General features: G+C 34.8%; 1 protein-coding gene and 1 non-coding gene across 4 annotated transcripts in view; both read left to right on the forward strand.

The window, feature by feature from the left end:
• Window positions 1-18,087, forward strand: part of TRPC1 (transient receptor potential cation channel subfamily C member 1) — a 77,825-nt gene extending 59,738 nt beyond the window's left edge. For all 3 annotated transcript variants that reach the window (XM_017523765.2, XM_017523766.2, XM_017523768.1), the window contains 6 exons: window positions 520-659; window positions 2,423-2,566; window positions 12,545-12,720; window positions 14,162-14,363; window positions 14,590-14,784; window positions 16,223-18,087. In XM_017523765.2, coding sequence (XP_017379254.1) covers window positions 520-659; window positions 2,423-2,566; window positions 12,545-12,720; window positions 14,162-14,363; window positions 14,590-14,784; window positions 16,223-16,450 — 1,085 coding nt within the window. In that variant the 3' untranslated portion in view covers window positions 16,451-18,087. The remainder of the gene's footprint in view (window positions 1-519; window positions 660-2,422; window positions 2,567-12,544; window positions 12,721-14,161; window positions 14,364-14,589; window positions 14,785-16,222) is intronic.
• Window positions 11,263-11,324, forward strand: LOC119470430. The gene has a single exon (XR_005199332.1). It is a non-coding gene; the product is annotated as a U7 small nuclear RNA (small nuclear RNA).
• Window positions 18,088-19,974: the final 1,887 nt, after the last annotated feature.

The raw sequence follows: 19,974 nt of genomic DNA on the forward strand, positions 1-19,974 counted from the left end.
TCAAAGTTTTGAACTTGAATAAACTTGAGAGCCTTTGCCATGTAGATGATATTTAAAGCCATGACATTGGGTGAGATTTTTAAAAAATTAAATAAAAAAAGATTGGGTGAGATTATCAAAGTATTACTTGTAGGTAGAGAAAATAAAAGGATCAGGGACTGAGCTCCTTATGTGTGCATGTGTGCGCATCCATGTGTGTGTGCATCTGTGTGTGTGTGTGTCCGTGTGTGTGTATCCCTGTGTGTGTGTGTCCCTGTGTGTTTGGCATTAATTTATTTGGTTTCTTACATTTGTTCCACATCCAAAGACGAAACTTAAGGCTATTTTCTTCAAGTCATATGAAAGTTAAGGTTATTTTCCTTCAGATTTTAAGAGCTTATCACTAAAATGTTTTTTTTTTTTTAATAAGGCTATAGCTGGCCCAAGGATTATTTATTTAATATTTTGAGTCTTAAAGTATTATTTAGTTTATTATTGAATTAAGAAAGTATTATCTCATGTTTTTCTTCCTTTTCTTAGGGATGATTTGGTCAGACATTAAAAGACTCTGGTATGAAGGGTTGGAAGACTTTTTAGAAGAATCTCGTAATCAACTCAGTTTTGTCATGAATTCCCTTTATTTGGCAACCTTTGCCCTCAAAGTGGTTGCTCACAACAAGGTGACTATTTATTATATCAATTGAAGGCACAAATGAAGTTAATTTTGGAAGTAACTGAGATGTTTAGCTATGTAACTCAGAGTTACATTGAGCCAGATCAGTGTCTGGTGTGTTTTCATTTTAAGCCTATGTGTACATAATTTCCTATTTTTCCAGTAGTTTACAGGGTGTTACTTACTTTACATGATGGTTATTTATTATATAACAGGGACCCATAGTTGACATTTGGTATACTTTATCTCTTTGTATCTGCACTGGTATTCTATGAGACTGACACATTCTCATCCCCATTTTGCAAATAAGGAAAATGAAGCCTAGAAATATTGAACAACTTGTCCAAAACCATACAATAAGAAACCAAGACTGGATTTAAATCCTGATCTGTCTAGGCATTTTCTTTCAACTACATGCCAATTCCCTTTATCTGACCTAGGTTCTTTTAGCTTATTAACCTGAATATACTTAAAATGAGAACAAAGTAACTTAAAATGGTTAGTATTAGATATCTTTCTTTATATCTGCCAGAAAAAAACTTTTCATTCCATTCCATAATGAATGAAATGGTTATGTAATGTTTAGCACATTTCAAATCATGATTATTAAGAGCTTTAAAGTGATTTAAATATTTTTCTAATAACTATATATTTTTATTTATAATTTGACAAAAATCTCCCCTTATAGATAACTTATAATTTTACTTCACCAAGATTTAGGGTCCCCCAAGCCCAGAAAGGGTAATAAATTTTGTGTTAACTCTCTTTGTTTAAACCCTGAGTTTAAAATTCTTCTGCGGTGTCACATTCAAGGAACTAAAATATATAATATTCTCTGTTTTTTTTTATTAGTTTATAGATTATAGAAAAAGCAGGCTGATTATCTTTCATCATTTTACTTTATTTAAAAATGCTATTTTTTAAATTGATCAGTAGTATGGAATATGTTAGGTATGTTCAGCACCTAGTGTGAAATTACTAAGAAATAAAAATTGGTCATATATACATAAATGGTTTGATAAAGTGATTAAGAGACATTGCTCTTTTTCAGATTGAACTCTTTAGTTCTATAAGTGGGTTACCCATATAATTTATTATCCAAATCAGGACATTTGAGTGAAAGGGAACACTATTAATAATTATGCCAGGACAACTGGTATATCATCTTAAACTATCCCAGGCAATTGGGACATTTGACCACTCTAAGTACAATAATGCCCTCTCTTTATTTTGTATTCAAAAGGGGGGAAATAAACCCTGAATTCTGAGTCAAAGGAGTAAGTTAATGTAATGTGATAGGGAATTAATTGACAGCACATGTACTTAAAGTTTGTGTTGTGGAATTTAAGAAAACTAGCCAACATTTCATTAATAAAAGTTTAATGATAATTTTAAAAATTATTTAATTTTCTAAAATTTAAGAATTTCTGGAAAAACGTCTTCATTTAGGGTGATAATTCATTTAGAGTGATATTACATACGTAATAATGTTTTATTAAAATTTATTTCTGTTTTAAAAAAGAACCCTATAAAACATAAGTGGAGATCCATTATAAGAAGACAAAATGTATGTAATTAGTACATTATTGTTTATCCCCATGAATAATACATAGTACTATAAATGCTTAATTATACATAGCACATTACTCCAAAACATGCATATAATACCAGAGAACATGCTTACATTTCTTTCAACAGTCGGAATATTTGCTTTTATTTTCCTAAATTGAGAGAGCTTATTTACCTTTGGCTTTTTCTTCCTAATCTTAGTTTCATGATTTTGCTGATCGGAAGGATTGGGATGCATTCCATCCTACACTGGTGGCAGAAGGGCTTTTTGCATTTGCAAATGTTCTAAGTTATCTTCGTCTCTTTTTTATGTATACAACCAGCTCTATCTTGGGTCCATTACAGGTAAATAATTAAAATTTCTTAAAGAACATTTGTTAGATGTCATTATTGTTACATCTTTCTATTTGTCCACTGAAATATTGTTATCTCATGATATTAAAGTAAACTTTGCTTTTGAGAATAAATAGCAATTAGAAGGACACAGCATGTTTATCTGCTTTGCTTCTGGCTCATTGATAATCCTTTGCTTTCAGGTATTCCAAGTTTATTACGCTGTGGTCCATTAGCCACCTCTCCCCACTCCATAGACATAGATATGTTTAAAATATAATTACATTTCAGACAGTAGAGTAACAGAAAAATCTGCTTTTTATCAAAATGAATCTCACATTTAAAGTTTTAAATATTTTACGTTATAAGCATAAAGGAGGCACTGTGCAAACCAAAATCATGTTTGATGATTTTGAAAATATATAAGCTATATTTTAAAATAATACTTTCACTTGTTTAATAAATATTAAATGTAATAAGTTGGAAATTAGCATACTTAGAGCTAAAAAATTTATAGAGGTTATGTAGTTCAGCTTTATATTTTATAATACTTTATAGTTAAAGAAATTGAGCCTTTGAGATGAGATTTGATTTGTCCAAAGTAGTATGATTATTATGTACAAGAGTTCAAGACTAAGTTCTAAGTCTCTTTGCACCAAATAAAAGACTCACAATTGGTTGTATTTACCCCACAGAGTTTAGTAATTGATTGTTTTCAGAAGGTGGGGTCAACTCTGCTAGCTCTGTGTAATACTGTATCTTACTAATTCTGAAAATCTAAGCAATATTCATTTTCCCTTGATAAGTCAAAATTTACTAACAATTTAGATTGTCTCGTATTTTTAAAGGCACTATTTTAAATAAAAGGCATAATTACCTTCTCCAAACAGGGATATGAAAATAAAATATATAGGAAAAACCTGATTTGATTAGGCTTGTGCTGTCATCCAGCAACAGTGTTTCCTGAAGTGTGGCTCTCTTAACCAAGTCCTGTGAGATGCTCTGAATTAAGTAAGTTTGGGACACACTGCATACTGTATACCTCTTTTGGGAATTGACAGTGCATGTTATCACATTAAAGCCTCTGAGAAAAAAGAAAGAAATTTGTTTAACCTTGTTCAAATCATCATTACCTAAAGTCATTTAACCTCATACCTGTTTTTCATGAAATATATGCAAGTCTCTGTATTTCTCCAAAACAGTAAGCCGTAGAAACACTGGCTTAAACTATCTGTTCTTTTGATTTATTTTTGCCACTAATATCGTCTATGAATGCTTTAATCAAGAGTCAACAGTGTTTTTATTACATGCACATTGATTTTTTTTTTTAACTGAAAGTGGATGACAGAACTAGGTTTCTATACTGGAAATTTCTTTATGGAGTTCTACAAAGGGGTTAAAAAGGAGAAAGTATAATATTGTTTAAGAATGAAGAGTCAATTTCTGACTTCTGTTTCCATCCAACATGGAGTAATAAGGATTAGATTTACCCTTCTACCTAAAGCAATCAAAAAGGAAAAAAGAACAAAATATATGAAACAACAGCTTAGAAGAAACTAGACATGAGGCAATAAACAACAGTGATGTCTAAGAAACAAGAAACAAAGATTACTCCAGCTTACTGCCTTGTGAGAATTTTTAGGCTATTGTGCAGAATGGGTTAGTGCAGTCAGAGCCCGGCAGAATTCTGGGTTTAGGAGACTGATACGACAGGCCAGTGAGACCCAAAAGACTAGGGTTTACAGGAAGGGTACTAGAGAGGACAGACTAGCACAGAGAAAAAATTCTGGAGATGTGCAGAAGTTCTTCCTTGAGTATCCAGCAGAGTACTGATTAGTATATGCATGTGAGAACTCTACCTGGGGCAGGGAAAGAACCTTCTCATCCGACAGGATTAGTGGAAACAGTACTTAGAGCTCACGCAGAGGAGAGTGTCTGTTTGATACATTGGTCATTGGGTAGAGTACTCAGAAGGGTCTTGCCTCAGTAGTTATCTCTAGCCTACATACACTCTGCTCTGGTTTCACCAAACAAATATTAAAAGCAAGATGTGAAAGGATTAAACTTTTTCCGAGTAACTTAAATGTGTTCATCAAAACCTATTCAAAAGCAACACAGATGTTAGAATTATCATATAAGGACTTGCTAAACAGTTATTATTGTTGTGTTCCATATGTACAAAAAGTTTAAAATTTAGTAGAGACATGGAAGATGTAAAAAAAAAAAAAAGAGACCCAAATTAAACTTTCAGAGATGAAAATTTCACTGTGTGACATGAAACATGCACTGGATGTGATTAATGAGAGGTTTGATATTGTAGAAAAACACATTAGTAAACTTGATTAGATAACAATAGAAACCATTTAAAATAAAATGGAGAAGAAAGAATTTTTAAAATGAAAAGAGTGTGAACTTTGGGACAACTTCAGGTGGCTTGCTATTAATTAATACTAATCTAATTGGAATCCCTGAAGAAATGACAGACCAAAAAATTTTGAAAAAATAATAGCTGACGTTGTCCAAATTTGAAGAAAACTATAAACCCACAGATCCAAGAAGTTCAATAAACCTCCAAACATAAGAAACATAAGGAAAATCACACCAAGGGACATCATATTCAGTATATCACTGCTGAAGATCGGTGATAAAGAAAAAACCTTTAAAGTAAACAGAGAATAGCAGGTCATGATATATAGAGGAAGAAAGGTAAGGATGACAGCAGATTTCTTAGGAGAAACAATGCAAGCAAGGATGCAGTGGAGTGACTGAAAGAAAAAAAAAACAAAAAAACTGTCAACCTGGAGTTCCCTACCTAGCAAAATATCACTCAAAAATGAAGGTAAAATACAGACTTTTCCAGACACACAAAAGCTGAAAGAATACATCACTGGAGACTAGCACTACAAGGAATGTTAAGAAGTCCTTCAGGTGGAAGGACTACAATACCATAGGGGAATATGGATCTAAATAGAAGAATGAACAAAATACAAATATACCCAAGGGAATGGTAACTATAATGCTAAATAGATAGGCTTTTTTTTGTTGTTTCTTCTCTTGCTTTTATGAAGGATGCCAGCTAATCCGCTTCAGCAGATATAAGAAACATGATTGAGCATAAATCAGTAATGCTTTGTATTTTAAAGGAAAAAGACATGAAGACAGAATCTGTACATAATTGTGGTAATAGTAATAGCAGGCATTTATTGAGCCCTTACTATGTGCCAGTTACTGTTCTGAAGTCTTTGTTTACATTTATTACCTCATTTAATCCTCACAACCATTCTAAGAGGCAGACTCTTTTATTTCCATTTTACAGAGGATGAATCTGAGGCATAGAGACATTAAGTAGCTTGTGCAATGTCCATGGTTGGTAAGTAGCAGAACTGGGATTCTAGCCTAGGTGTTTTGACTCCAGAGCCAGTGGTCTTAATCACTATATCAAATTGCTCCCCAGGTTGTTTAATACTACAGAATAATATGATTCCTTCATTAACTCTTATTGTATAATAACTTCTGTGGGCAGGCTTTAATAATTTACAGATTTAAAAAAATATTCAAGTCACATGTTTCAAATGAATTAACCTTTTACACTGACAGTTGGATAATTTAGACAAAAAGAACAAGCCATGATCACACAGCACTCTACCCTTTTTCCTTACCTAGTCCCAGGGTAGGGACCTCTCTCAGGTCCCACATGCTTCCTGTCTATTCTTGTGGCTTAGTACAAAAAATGTGATTATTAACAGTTTCTCCTGCTCCAAGAGTCTGCTGCTTGGGTCCCTGATTCTTACTCATCTGTACCACATACTGTAGGAAAAACGGCACCCATAGACTTACTCAAAACAGGGTTGCCACAAACAGCACAGTATCTGTGGAGCACCACCAAGTATAATAAAACAAGATATGCTTGTATTTTGAGTATCAGTTACTGGTCCTAAATGAGGTATGCTTGTAGGCTTGAGTACCAGTTACTGGTACTAAGTAGTGAGAGGGTTCTAACTGAATATGGCAGTTAAAGTGTAGGGTGGAGTGAGTTGAGGAGGATAGAAGAGAAAGAGGCAAGGCCTTCAGAGAAAGCAACCCTTCAGGGAGTTTTACTCCTACTATCCAAGGAACTGTCAAAATCAAAATTCATCCAAAGAGAAAGCTAAGGTTTATTATTATTGTCATATCTGATAAGACTGGGTGATTAAACGCCAGACATAAAGTCAAGTGGACCTGTTTGCTCTTCCTCTTTCTTTCCTCCCCTTCCCACTGTGAAATATCACCACCTTTTCTTCGGTGCTAGGATAACAAGTCCTTAGAAAAGCAACAAGTCTCCCACTTCAGCTTCTGTTTTTGATCTCATGCTTTCAGGCCTCACATCTAGAGAAACTAAGTGGAAAAAAATTTTGTTTCGTTTTGTTTTGGAGGGAAAGAAGTTATGTGGGAATTTTCTCAAATATCCCCTTTCTTCCCAAAAGTCCCTTCCCTTCCTAATTCATTTAGGATAGGAGGTGCATTTCTTTCCCAGAGGTTGAAATGTTTCCTAGGGAAATCTGCCATATCATGTGATTTCTCGACATTTTAACTAACGGCACCACCTAAATTGATTAGGTTTCTCTGAGGAGGAGCCCCCAAGCAGAAGTCTCTGGCAAGGATTAGTTCTGGAGTGGTCCTGATGAGCAAATCAGACCAAAGGAGGGGAGCCCTTGAGGGTCTATGCTTGCATTCCTAGGCCTCAACATTTATGGTATTTGAAAGTGCTTTTATCTAACTGTCTTACTTTTCTGTTTGGTCTAATTATTAGAATTACTAATATTACAAATGAATGAACATTTCCTTGGATCCTGACAGCTTAGTTCAAAATCTTGCTCCATCTCTTACTGTTTAGTGTCTGTGAGCCTCGGATTCTTTATCCGTTGTTGTGAGGATTAAATGGGGTCAGTGTATGTAAGTACCAGAGTACTTGACACATGGTGGGCTTTACATAAATGTTTAGGTCCATTTTTCCATTCCTTTTATAGTTAGTTAACTATGGCAGAGCTGAAAAATAATACAAGAAAACTTGGAAAGCTTAGTACTTGAGACATTAGTGTTTTTATTTTATTTCTAGTGAACTATTTGATTTTACTAGATAATTAGCAGATTTAATTTAGTAGCCTGTATAATATAAGTGGTATGTTGGTGCTCCTTCTAATGAGTAAAGATCTATTTCAGGTGTTTTGCATTTTGGTGTATATTAGTGTTAGAGAAACCTAGGAGTCATGTAGTCCAGAGGTGCTCAAACTGGTGGGGCTACAGAATCACCTGGGGAGCATATTCAACCTAGATTCTCAAGTCCTGCCCTCAGAGATACTGATTAAATTGATTAGGTTAAAGCTGGAAAATTGCATGTAGATGAGTCTGTTGTAGCATTTGACCATATCCCTTGTATAGATCAGGAAGCTAAGGCCCAGCTCACACAGTATTAGATCCAGGTCTTGGTGTTAATTAACTAAGTTAATTAACAATTACATCACTTTTGGATAATACTTTACCTATTAATTCAGTGAATCCTGGTGGGAATTACTATGTGAGAACTAAATCCCTGCTAATTGTACCCAGCCCTGCATTTATAATGAGAGTGCTAAGACCACAGAGTGATGTTTTAGAAAAGCACTTGCAAGGAGTTAGAAGCAAGAATTCAGCTCCTCCCTGTGCCATCTATTAGTTCTGTTACCTTGAGCAATTCAGTGAGTTTCTCTGAGACTCAATTTTGTCGCTTGGAAAAATAGAGCTAATACTAGCCTTTCCCACCTAATAGGGTAGATTTTTAATAGTATGTGATAGCTCTTGGAAAATTAAGAATTATTCAACATTTTAATTAATGCACCAGGCTCTGGAGCTTACTAAGACATGGTGGCTGCTCTTAAAGACTACTAGAGGAGACAAACATAACATAAATACTAGTAGGAAGTCAAGAATACTGTTTTAGCAATAACAAAGTTACTTTGGAAGCATGACTGAGGGAGTAGCTGGAGAGTCAGGAAGGCTCCTTAGAGGAGGTGGCATTTGATCTGAGCCTTGAAGGGATGAGAAGCCTGCCTGGCAAGGGACAAAGGGAGAGTAACATGCGGAAGCATGGAGTCATAAAGCATGGTGTGCTGAGAGAAGACAGCATGTCCCTTATAGTTGGACCGTGGATTGGAGTTGGGGAGATGAAGCTAAAAAAGGTAGGCTGGGCTGGATACTGAAGGTCTCTGTGCCAAGAATTTTAATATCATATGTGCAAAGGAGGTTTTTGAGCCTGGGTGGCTTGCTTAGACAGAACTTTTGGACAGATAATTATGGGTTTATTCTGGAAGGAGATTTGGAAAGACAATGACTAGAAGTTTTCATTATTATTGCTTTCTTTTGTTAGTGACTTCTGTAATTTAATTAGCCTAATGAAAGTAACCTTTCCCTTATCAGAGATTTAGGTTTTTGTTGTTCTGCATAGTACTCTATATATGAGGCTTTTTGCCTCTCTTATTTCTAAGGATAAGTCTCCAAAAATAGCATTAACGAATCGAAACATATGACCTGCCTAACACCTCAGTATTTTTTTTATATAAATAGAGTGTGCTAATTTTCTGCAACATAAGCAGTATAAAAATAGTTTTACCACATTAATAGCATTTGGTGCTTTTTAAAAAGTTATACTAATTTAGTAGTTTGTTTTAATTTCCCTCTTTCTGATTAGCAAGGATTTTTTCCTCTGTGTTTACTAGTATTTTATGTAAATTTCAGAATTAATATTTTAATTACCTTTCTATTTTTATGTCACAAATTTTAATATTTCTCAAGTTAAGCTGCCAAGTAGTTTTTAAAATGTAAATATTTGAGAAAGCATTAGTATTACTTCTATAAATACATAAATTTTATAATCTCTCAGTCTGAAATAAATTTATGGTTTTTAATATTTGCCTTTCACATGAACATTTGGTTAGTGTCTTCAAGCCAGTGTTCATCTCAGGAATATTCACTGTTCTACTTTTAGTTCTTCTTATATAAGAACCAGTATCATGCTATTACAAGTCAGGCTGGGCATAGTGGAACACGCTTGTAATTGCTGCACTTTGGGAGGCTGAGACTGGAGGATAGCTTGAGGCCAGGAGTTCAAGACCAGCCTGGGCAACATAGAAAGGCCCCCCCCCCCACAAAAATTTTAAAAATTAGCCAGGCATGGTGGTATGTGCCTATAATTCTAGTTTCTTATGAGGCTGAGTGGGGAGGATTGCTTGAGCCCAGGAGGTCAAGGCTACAGTGAGTTGTGATTACATCACCATACTCCAGCCTGGGCAACAGTGAGACTGTCTCTTAAAAATTTCTTTTTAAATTTAAAATTTAAGCAAGTCATGAAGTTTGTGGTGCTGTCATTCAGAATTGCTTACCTTGACATTGAACTCAATTACATTTATTTAAAACTTATGTTAAAGCTACTTTGACTATATTTTTTAAACTTAAAATTATATCATACCTGGTCACTATTGGAAAACCCAGTTTACCTATAAAAAAAGTGTCCAGACTTTCCTCAAAGGTGATGTAGTTATCAAAAGCAGTTACTGTATTCTTACTATCATAAGGGATTGAGTTCTGTACTGAGATGGTATGGCTTTATTCTAAGCAATCATAATTTTAATGGATGCTTTTCTTTCTCAAGGTGATCCAATAAAGCTGTCATTGATTAAGAGGAAAGTGCATTTCTTCTCCTTCTCACATATTTTCAGTTTTCTGAGTGTCCCCTGCTTCTTGTGTCAGAATTTTGCAAGGGGGCCAAGTGAGGGAAGCATAGGCTTTGAAAAGCATCACATGGTCTAGTCAAAAGCACAAGTCAGGCATAATTGGACCTTGCCACTGTGACAGAGTCTAGGTTATTAGCTTGTGGTATACCTAAGAATTTAAACTCACCTATTCTGCTTAAGTAGTTGGTCCACTTCAGTGGGCTAGAAGCATATGGCCACTTACCTATGGGTACCATTTTGTATCACTGAAAGCGGGCATGTGCTATGTTAGCAGACTTGGGTCAATTAGGAATTTTATTTGAAGCTTGATCTAATTAATTTGACCTGGTTAAATTTGAGGAAGGGTTGTTTTAAAACACTAATTTTTGTATATTAAAAATAATGAGGCCAGGCATGGTGGCCCGTGCCACTAGCACCTTAGGAGGCTGAGGTGGGCAGATCACTTGAGACCAGGAGTTCGAGACCATCTTGGCCAACATAGTGAAACCCCATCTCTACTAAAAATACAAAAAATTAGCTGGGCATGGAGGTGGGCATCTATAATCTCAGCTACTGGGGAGGCTGAGGCAGGAGAATTGCTTAAATCTGGGAGGTGGAGGTTGTAGTGAGCCGAGATAGTGCCACTAACTGAGTCTAAAAAAAAAAAGTAATCAATGCATATAGTAAAGAAAACTCAAAGGGATATGAAGTTTAAAAGTCTGCCCTCTATACCCTTAGTCTTACCTTCCATAGATAAACATTGTTAACAATTTCTTGTGTAAACTTCCAGAAATTTCCTATGCATATTAAATCATATCTATATGAAAATATATATCTTATCTATCCTCTAAAAATATAGAAATGGGAGCTATTCTACATATACATACTGTTTTATACCCTGCTTTTTGGACTTACTGTCTTACAGCCATCTTTGTATGCCAGCACATGTAGATGTTCTTCATTCTTTTTAAAAACAATGTTGAGTAATGTTATAGCTCTTTTAGAATGTATCTAGCAGGCTTTCCAGTTTTTGCAGGAAAGCCCCCTCCCCCCAAAAATTAAAAAAAAAATAAATAAATGCAACCAACATTGAGGATTTCCTCAAAGTTTTTCCTACCTCTAACAATGCTACAGTGGAAATCCTTGTATATACATGCACCTTTGTGTACTTGCTATCTCTTGGTTAAACTTCTAGGGATATAATTGCTGGGTCAAAAAAGTACTATCACATTCTTCCCCAAATTGGTATGCTGATTTAGAAACCAAGAATTTATTAAAAGTACCTAAGCTCTAAATTTTGAAGGAGTGTGATTGAGAATGAAATTAGGATTAAGACAACCATATGCACTATACATGTCTAAACAACAAAAGATACTCACTACTAATACTGGACACCCTCATTTGGCTTGCACACATAGTTTTTGTTTTTTCGTTTTTTTCTGTTTTTTTTTTGAGATGAGAGTCTCACTCTGTCACCAGGCTGGAGTGCAGTAGCACATCTTGGCTTACTGCAACCTGTGCCTCCCTGGTTCAAGGGATTCTCCTGCCTCAGCCTCCCAAGTAGCTGGGATTACAGATGCGAGCCATCATACCCAGCTAATTTTTGTATTATTAGTAGAGACAGGGTTTCACCATGCTGGCCAGGATGGTCTTGATCTCCTGACCTTGTTATCCGCCCACCTCGGCCTCCCAAAGTGCTGGGATTACAGGTTTGAGCCACTGTGCCCAGCCAATATTTTCTTAAAATGGACCCAAAGTGAAAGAAAATCTATCATCTCAGCATAAGAAATTAGAGCAGTCCCATAGGAGGAAATGCTGCCTTTTAGGAATTGGTTTAGAATTGGTTTTAAAAATCAGGTGAAATACTTTGCCTCATAATGATTTTATATTTGTGATCTTTAAGAAGCTATGTAAATACAAGCATTTATTTCTCTTTAGGTTTGAGCAGGGTATTTTCCTTTTATCCCTTGGAAATTAGGCCTTTTCTTAAATCTCCATATCTCTGCCTCTATCTCCATAACAACAATGTCCTCTGAAAACCTGATCCAGGTTCTAGGAACATGCCGTGTAACACTGATCATGTTGGATTAAAATGACTTTTTGTTAGGCAGCTGGGTGTTCAGTGTTTTTAGAATGCTAGTATATCTCAACCAAATGCAATAGAAGGGGTAGCCTGTGGATTATGTGTTTGTCTTCCTTTTGTTGCTGGGTCATTTATATTTAATATTTTGTTTTTCTGATAATACCTGTGTTATATATTCCACAGATTTCAATGGGACAGATGTTACAAGATTTTGGAAAATTTCTTGGGATGTTTCTTCTTGTTTTGTTTTCTTTCACAATTGGACTGACACAACTGTATGATAAAGGATATACTTCAAAGGAGCAGAAGGACTGTGTAGGCATCTTCTGTGAACAACAAAGCAATGATACCTTCCATTCGTGAGTGTCTTTTAAATGTTTTAGTAAATATATTTGCCTTTTCTTTTTACCATCTACTATATGGATTCATATCTATAGAAATGGAACTTCAAATTTTAAGAAATTCCTTATTAATGTTCATAAACTTTTGTAAATACTTATTTTTTCATGAATCACTATAGTCACCCTTACATACAGAATCTTAAATAGTGGGTCCAGATTATTACCTTGTCTTTCCTACTGCAATCTATCTTAACAGAGGAATTCTTGGCATTTTGTGTGTTCTTAGCATTTTGAGCAATTCTTTATCAGTTCCATGTATTGGAAGAGATGTTCAGCATCTCTGTCCTTCAGGTATTACATGTCAGTAGCAACTCTCAGTCCTTGTTACAGCCAAAAACACTCACAGCTTCAACACCTTTTAAGAGGTCATTAGAATTGAGAATCATTAGAACTTCATCAACATTTTTTTTTCTCTAATGTATCATAAGGATTTGAACAACCTGTTGTGAGGTAAACAAAATACCTCCCCTCATTTTTAAATAAAACCGTGGAGAAGGGGTGTGGAAGGACACATTTGTCGTTTCTATTATGTGCCAACTATTCTTTAGTTACTTTGTGTATCATCTTATGTTAAAAAAAAAGGTTAATGAGTGTGTGTCAATGTAGCATTTACTACATTGCCAGATTATGTTCTAAGTGCTGAGTGAATGAAGTATTAGTTGAAGCTTACATTCTAGGGAGGTGATACAGGCAATAAAAAGAGGAATAAAATATACAGTATGTTACACAGTGGTGGGGGCTACAAAGACAAATAAAGCATGGGCTAAAGCGTGTCTGTGTGTCAGAGTTCAGTTTACCTAAGGATCTGGGGAGTGCCCCAGAAGAGATGACATGCACATGAGGATCTAAAGCTGGTAAAGGAGCAAGCCATGAAGAAGATATCTGGGGGAAGAGAATTTACAGAGAGAACAGCAAAGGCAAGTGTCCAAAGCTAGGAGCATGACTGACATGTTCAAGAAAAAGCCAGGCAGCCAGTGTGGATGGAATGTGTCGAATCAGAGGGGGAGTTGTAGGAAATGAAGTCACAAAGGTAATGGGGATCATGTAGGACCTTTTTGCCTTTGTAAGGATTTTTAGTTATTGAGATTAAGAGTTATTTGAAGGTTTTGACCAGAGGTATGGCAAAATCTAATTAGATATTAATAGACCATATAGGCTGCCTCGTTGAGAATAGACAAAGGCAGCAAGGGCCTAAACAGTTATGATTTATCTTCCTTAGGGTCTGTGTCTTTGTTTAAAGTAAGGCATATCTGTACTGTAGAAATCAACATCATTTTAAAATAAAGAATTGTTCAAGGATTATCAATGTTTTATTTATATAATTTTGATATAAACAAATTATTCATTTTTGCTAATTTCTTTAATTGCCTTTTAAACAGAAATGCAATTGTCTTTACAGGTTCATTGGCACCTGCTTTGCTTTGTTCTGGTATATTTTCTCCTTAGCACATGTGGCAATCTTTGTCACAAGATTTAGCTATGGAGAAGAACTGCAGTCCTTTGTGGGAGCTGTCATTGTTGGTACATACAATGTCGTGGTTGTGATTGTGCTTACCAAACTGCTGGTGGCAATGCTTCATAAAAGCTTTCAGTTGATAGCAGTAAGTTCATTCTTTTAAAAACTTTATATTCTCCTGAGAAGATAGCCAAAGATTATAAGAATTGAAAAACAATATTTTAAAATTAAATATAGATTTTTAAAATGTAAATAATGTATAATAATTGCAAATGTTGAACCAATATTTTTTTGCAAGGTGTGGAAACATCCCCCCATACTTGTGTATGTATTCATATTCCAGTTTGCTTTTTAATTTGCCTTTTATATAGAATCATGAGGACAAAGAATGGAAGTTTGCTCGAGCGAAGTTATGGCTTAGCTACTTCGATGACAAATGTACATTACCCCCACCTTTCAACATAATTCCTTCACCAAAGACTATCTGCTATATGATTAGTAGCCTCAGTAAGTGGATTTGCTCTCATACATCAAAAGGCAAGGTCAAACGACAAAACAGTTTAAAGGTAAGAAATTAGAAGCTTGAATGGCAACATAAAAGTTTTTGCAATTCCTAATCTCAGATGTTTCTTAAAGTATAAGTGTGCAAGTTCCCTAAGGGCTGTGACCATTTGAGTTTTTTTCACTGCTGTATTCCCTAATGTACCGCATTGCATCCAACATAAAGTAAGGTTTCAGTAAATATTATTTAGAGAGAGAGGGCCAGCGTGTTGGCTTATGCTTGTAATCCCAGCACTTTGGGAGGCTGAGGTGGGCGGATAACTTGAGATCAGGAGTGCAAGACCAGCTTGGCCAACATGGTGAAACCGCATCTCTACAAAAATACAAAAATTAGCCGGGCGTGGTGGTGCGTGCCTGTAGTTCCAGCTACTCACGAGACTGAGGCAGAAGGATTGCTTGAACACAGCAGGTGGAGGTTGCAGTGGGCCAGGATCATGCCACTATACTCCAGCCTAGGTGACAGAGTGAACTCTACCTCAAAAAGATATATATATATATATAAATATATATATGTGTACATACATATGTATATATGTATATATATGTACAAACATGTATATGTATATATATGTACATACGTATATATATGTACATACATAGATATGTATATATGTACATACATATGTATATATGTATATATATGTAATTATTGAGAGTGAGAGATAGTACTGAGTTTTGTTTTTTTTTTACTTTTCAGATTCCTCCAATATACAAGATTTCATCTCATAGTTTTAAAACTTAGGAAATATTCGGAATACCTATTCTGTCACTGTAGCTGAGGAATGACTACTAGAATCAGCTCGTATTTTTCTGGTTCTTCTTGAAAGTTATGCAGTACATCAATAATTCAATATATGTTACTATAAACCAGGGGTTGGGAAATTTTTTTCTGTAAAGGTGCAGATAGTAAATATTTTACTGAGACAAAGTCAGAGATATTGTGTAAGCAGTGATATAATAAGAGAGAAAACAAATTTTCACAAAACCTTTATTGATAAAATTCAAAATATAACAATAACAGTAATAATTTTTAAAAAACAGTTCTACTTGTGAAAAAAATGGAATTCCTTTTTGGAGGGGATACAATTTCACTTTAGAGTTTAAAATTAGTGTTCTTATCATCAATTGATGATAGCTGTTCATCTGTGAAATCTATTCTTAGCTCACAGGCTGTAAAGTCAGGATGTGGACTGTATTTGGCCTGTGGGTTGTAGTTTGCCAATCCCTGCTATAAACTAAGGATTCCTAAGATTAACTTTTTTCAGTCAAGATAAGCATAAAATTAAATGCATAAAACAAATATGCAGGCTATATCATGTACTAGCAAAACTATAATAAAGCATTTAAAGAGGGCTTTGTGTCTATGAATGTATTTTTGAAGCCCGCTTACTTTAAATGTTGTTTCTGCATATCATTAGTATCATATTGTTGTTTGTTTTGAAGGAATGGAGAAATTTGAAACAGAAGAGAGATGAAAACTATCAAAAAGTGATGTGCTGCCTAGTGCATCGTTACTTGACTTCCATGAGACAGAAGATGCAAAGTACAGATCAGGCAACTGTGGAAAATCTAAATGAACTGCGCCAAGATCTGTCAAAATTTCGAAATGAAATAAGGGATTTACTTGGCTTTCGGACTTCCAAATATGCTATGTTTTATCCAAGAAATTAACTATTTTCTAAATCATGAAGAGAATAATTTTCAATAACAAATCCAAAAGACTATACTTGCATAACTTGCAGTGAAATTAATGAGATATATATTGAAATAAATAATTATGTAAAAGCCATTCTTTAAAATATTTATAGCATAAATATATGTTATGTAAAGTATGTATATAGAATTAGTTTTTTAAAACCTTCTGTTAGTGGCTTTTTGCAGGAGCAAAACAGATTAAGTAGATAGATTTTGTTAGCATGCTGCTTGATTTTCATACTTAGACAGTGCTTTAAAATGTTTTCTTTTTATGTTTAAGAAGGGCAGTTATAAAAGGACATATTGCCGAGAAGGTTTTATAAAATCAAGATCAGCAAATGTGGCTGATGTCCTTCATAGGATACACTTGAAATATAGAAGTTATGTTTTAAATATCTCTGTTTTAGGAGTTCACATATAGTTCAGTATTTATTGTTTAGGGGTATAATTTTATCTAAAATAATAGTCTATTTTTTTTCTTTTGTATTTTGTTATAATCTTAAGCAACCAAGAAAAAACCCTAATATTTGAATCTATTTATGTCGATTCAAATTCACTTCAGTTTTCATTATTGTAATATATTTACTTTTACATGGTTATAATCACTTTATATTTTTAATGTTTTTTCACTTAACAGTACTTCATATATACATTTCCATGTATTGATGTAGGCTATGTATTTAAATTTTTATAGTTTTTTAAAAATATAGTTTTTTTTTAGCTAGAGTATTCAATTATAAGTTTGCATAGCTACTTACATTTGGTTGCTTTTAATTTTTTTGTAACATAATAGTGCTTTTTTTTTGAAGTTGGAGTGAATGTTTATAGTTATAAGATAGGAGATACTTTTTTTTTAGTAGATACTTTTTTAATTACATGTAGTCACAACCTGTTTTGTTTTTGTAAAACATTGGAAGTTCTCTTTAATGCAATGATTTCTTTTATATTTGAACTAAAGTTCTTGAGCTTATCTCCCAAGGTACTTTTCAGAATTTAACATAGCTTCTATAAGAGTGACTTCATGCTTTTTTGTGGATCATTCTTGCTGCTTAAGATGAAAAGCATTGGTTTTTTAAAATTATAGGATAAAATATGTATTTAATTTTTTTTGTGTGTTCACATAAAGGGATGTAGCTAAAATTTTTTCGTAGGCTATTACTTATATATTATCAAAGCATTTCCAGTTAAGAGGATATTAGGTATATAATTCTCTTCTTAACTGAATGTCAGATGGTCTTACACCACAGGGTGCAGGTAGCCCTTGGTCTGTAAGTGCCACCAATCCAGGGATCATTGTCTAAATAGGTTAGTAGTATGTTACATCTTGCATTTGAATTTTTATTTTTTAATTTCCAAATTTTAAGTCTTCCCTCTTTTGGGCAAATTCTTATAAAAATGTTTATTGTAAAGTTATATATTTTGTCTACGATGGGATTATGCACTTCCCAGTTGGGATTTTACATCTGGATTTTTAGTCATTCTAAAAAATACCTAATTATTAAAACATTTATAGAGTGCTTACTGTATGCATGAGTTGAGTTGCTTATGAGGTACATTTTGAATGACAGCATATTGTAAGAAAAAAGGTGAATAAAACGACATTATATTATAAATTGATAGTCTGTCCATTGTGTTACCAGTTTTAAAAAGTTGAGATATACAGTAGTCCCCCTTTATCTGCAGTTTCACTTTCCATGGTTTCAGTTACCCACAGTTAATCATAATCCAAAAATGTTGAATGAAAAATTCCAGAAATAATTTTTAAAGTTTTTGTTTGTTTGTTTGTTTTTTAGAGACAGGGTCTCTCTCTGCCCATGCTCACTCTGCAGTGGCATGATCATAGCTCACTACAGCTTCGAACTCCTGGGCTCAAGCGATCCTCCTGCCTCAGCCTGCCAAACTGCTGGAATTACAGGTGTGAGCCTCCATGCTCAGACAGTTCTTAAGTTCTAAATAGTCACTATTCTGAGTCACATGATGAAATCCTATGCCATCCTGCCTGGACGTGAATCATCCCTTTGTTCAGCATATCCACACAGTATACACTATCTACCACTTAATCACTTAGCATCATTCTCTGTTATCAGATTGATTGTCATGGCATCCCACTGCTTGTGTAACCCTCGCTTTATATGTAATCCTAATTTTACTTTATAATGGCCACAAAGTACAAGAGTTGTCACGCAGATAATTCAAATATGCCAAAGAGAAGCTGTAGCCTGCCTCCTTTAAGTGAAAAGGTGAAAGCTCTTGACTTAAGGAACTTAAGGAAAGAGAGAAAAAAATCTCTATAGTAACATCTATAGTAACAATTAATCTTTTGTCTGAAAAATTGTGAAAAAGGAAAAAAAAATCTGTGCTAATTTTGTTGTTACACCTGAAACTGCAAAAGGTACAGCCACAGTGTGGGAAGTACTTAGTTAAGATGGAAAAGGCATTACATTTGTGGGTGGATGGTATGAACAGAAACGTGTCCCAGTTGATGGCAATTGGGCTTAGTAGTATCTGTGGTTTCAGGCATCCACTGGGGTCTTGGAGCATATCCCATGTAGATAAGTGGGGACTACTATACCATGTTTTGAATTCATCTGCCAACACAAAGACCTGTATGTGAACATTTATAGAAGCATTATTCATGGTATCAAACTGAAAACAACCATGTGTCCATTAGTGACTGGATCAGCAAATTGTACATCCATACAATGAAAATCTATTCAGCAATAAAATGGAATTGTATCAGTCACAATCAGAGAAACAGAGCTACTAGGATATTTGCAGGGACACATGTATATGTGTGGAGAGTGATTTGTTTACATTGATCTGACGTTACACAATTGTTGGAGTTGGTAAGCAGTCTCTGTAAGTCTCTTTTTTTTTTTAACAAATGCTTAAGTGGAGCTGGCAGTTCATAGAATAGGCCAGTGGGAAGAAAACATGGATGTTAAGTAGGAGAGATCAGGGACAAACTGGAACCCATGAAGACAGACTGAGTCCCAGGTCACTCCTCACATCTCCAACCTTAGGATGTGATGCCCTGTGGGATAAGTGTTGCCCTTTGCCACTTGCTTTTGCAAATCTGTTGCTAAACCCTCACTTGGCCCAGGAATCAGGGAAGCTGAAGGAGGATCCAAGGAAAGGAGGGTCAACTGTAGGCCTGGCTGCTGCCCCACATTAGCAAAGTGAACCAGCAGATAAGTTACAGTACGTGTGAGCTGCAGAAGTGCCCACATCAAGAACAAAATGGCTGCTGGTTCACCTCTGCTCTCCAGTCTCACACTAAAATGTCTCTTTTAACTGGAAGCATACAAGGAAGGGAATTTTGGGAAACATAATTAGGCCTAGCGAAGTTGATACATTATAAAGCCACCATGGGAACAAACTGCTGATATATGCAATAGCATGGATGAATTTTAAAACTCAGTGAAAGAAGCCAGTCACAAAAGGCTGCAATACTGTATGGTTCCATTTATATGACATTCTAGAAAAGTCAAAACTATAGA

The sequence above is a fragment of the Cebus imitator genome, unplaced genomic scaffold, assembly GCF_001604975.1.
Source record: "Cebus imitator isolate Cc_AM_T3 unplaced genomic scaffold, Cebus_imitator-1.0 Scaffold30, whole genome shotgun sequence".
Classification (NCBI taxonomy): domain Eukaryota; kingdom Metazoa; phylum Chordata; class Mammalia; order Primates; family Cebidae; genus Cebus; species Cebus imitator.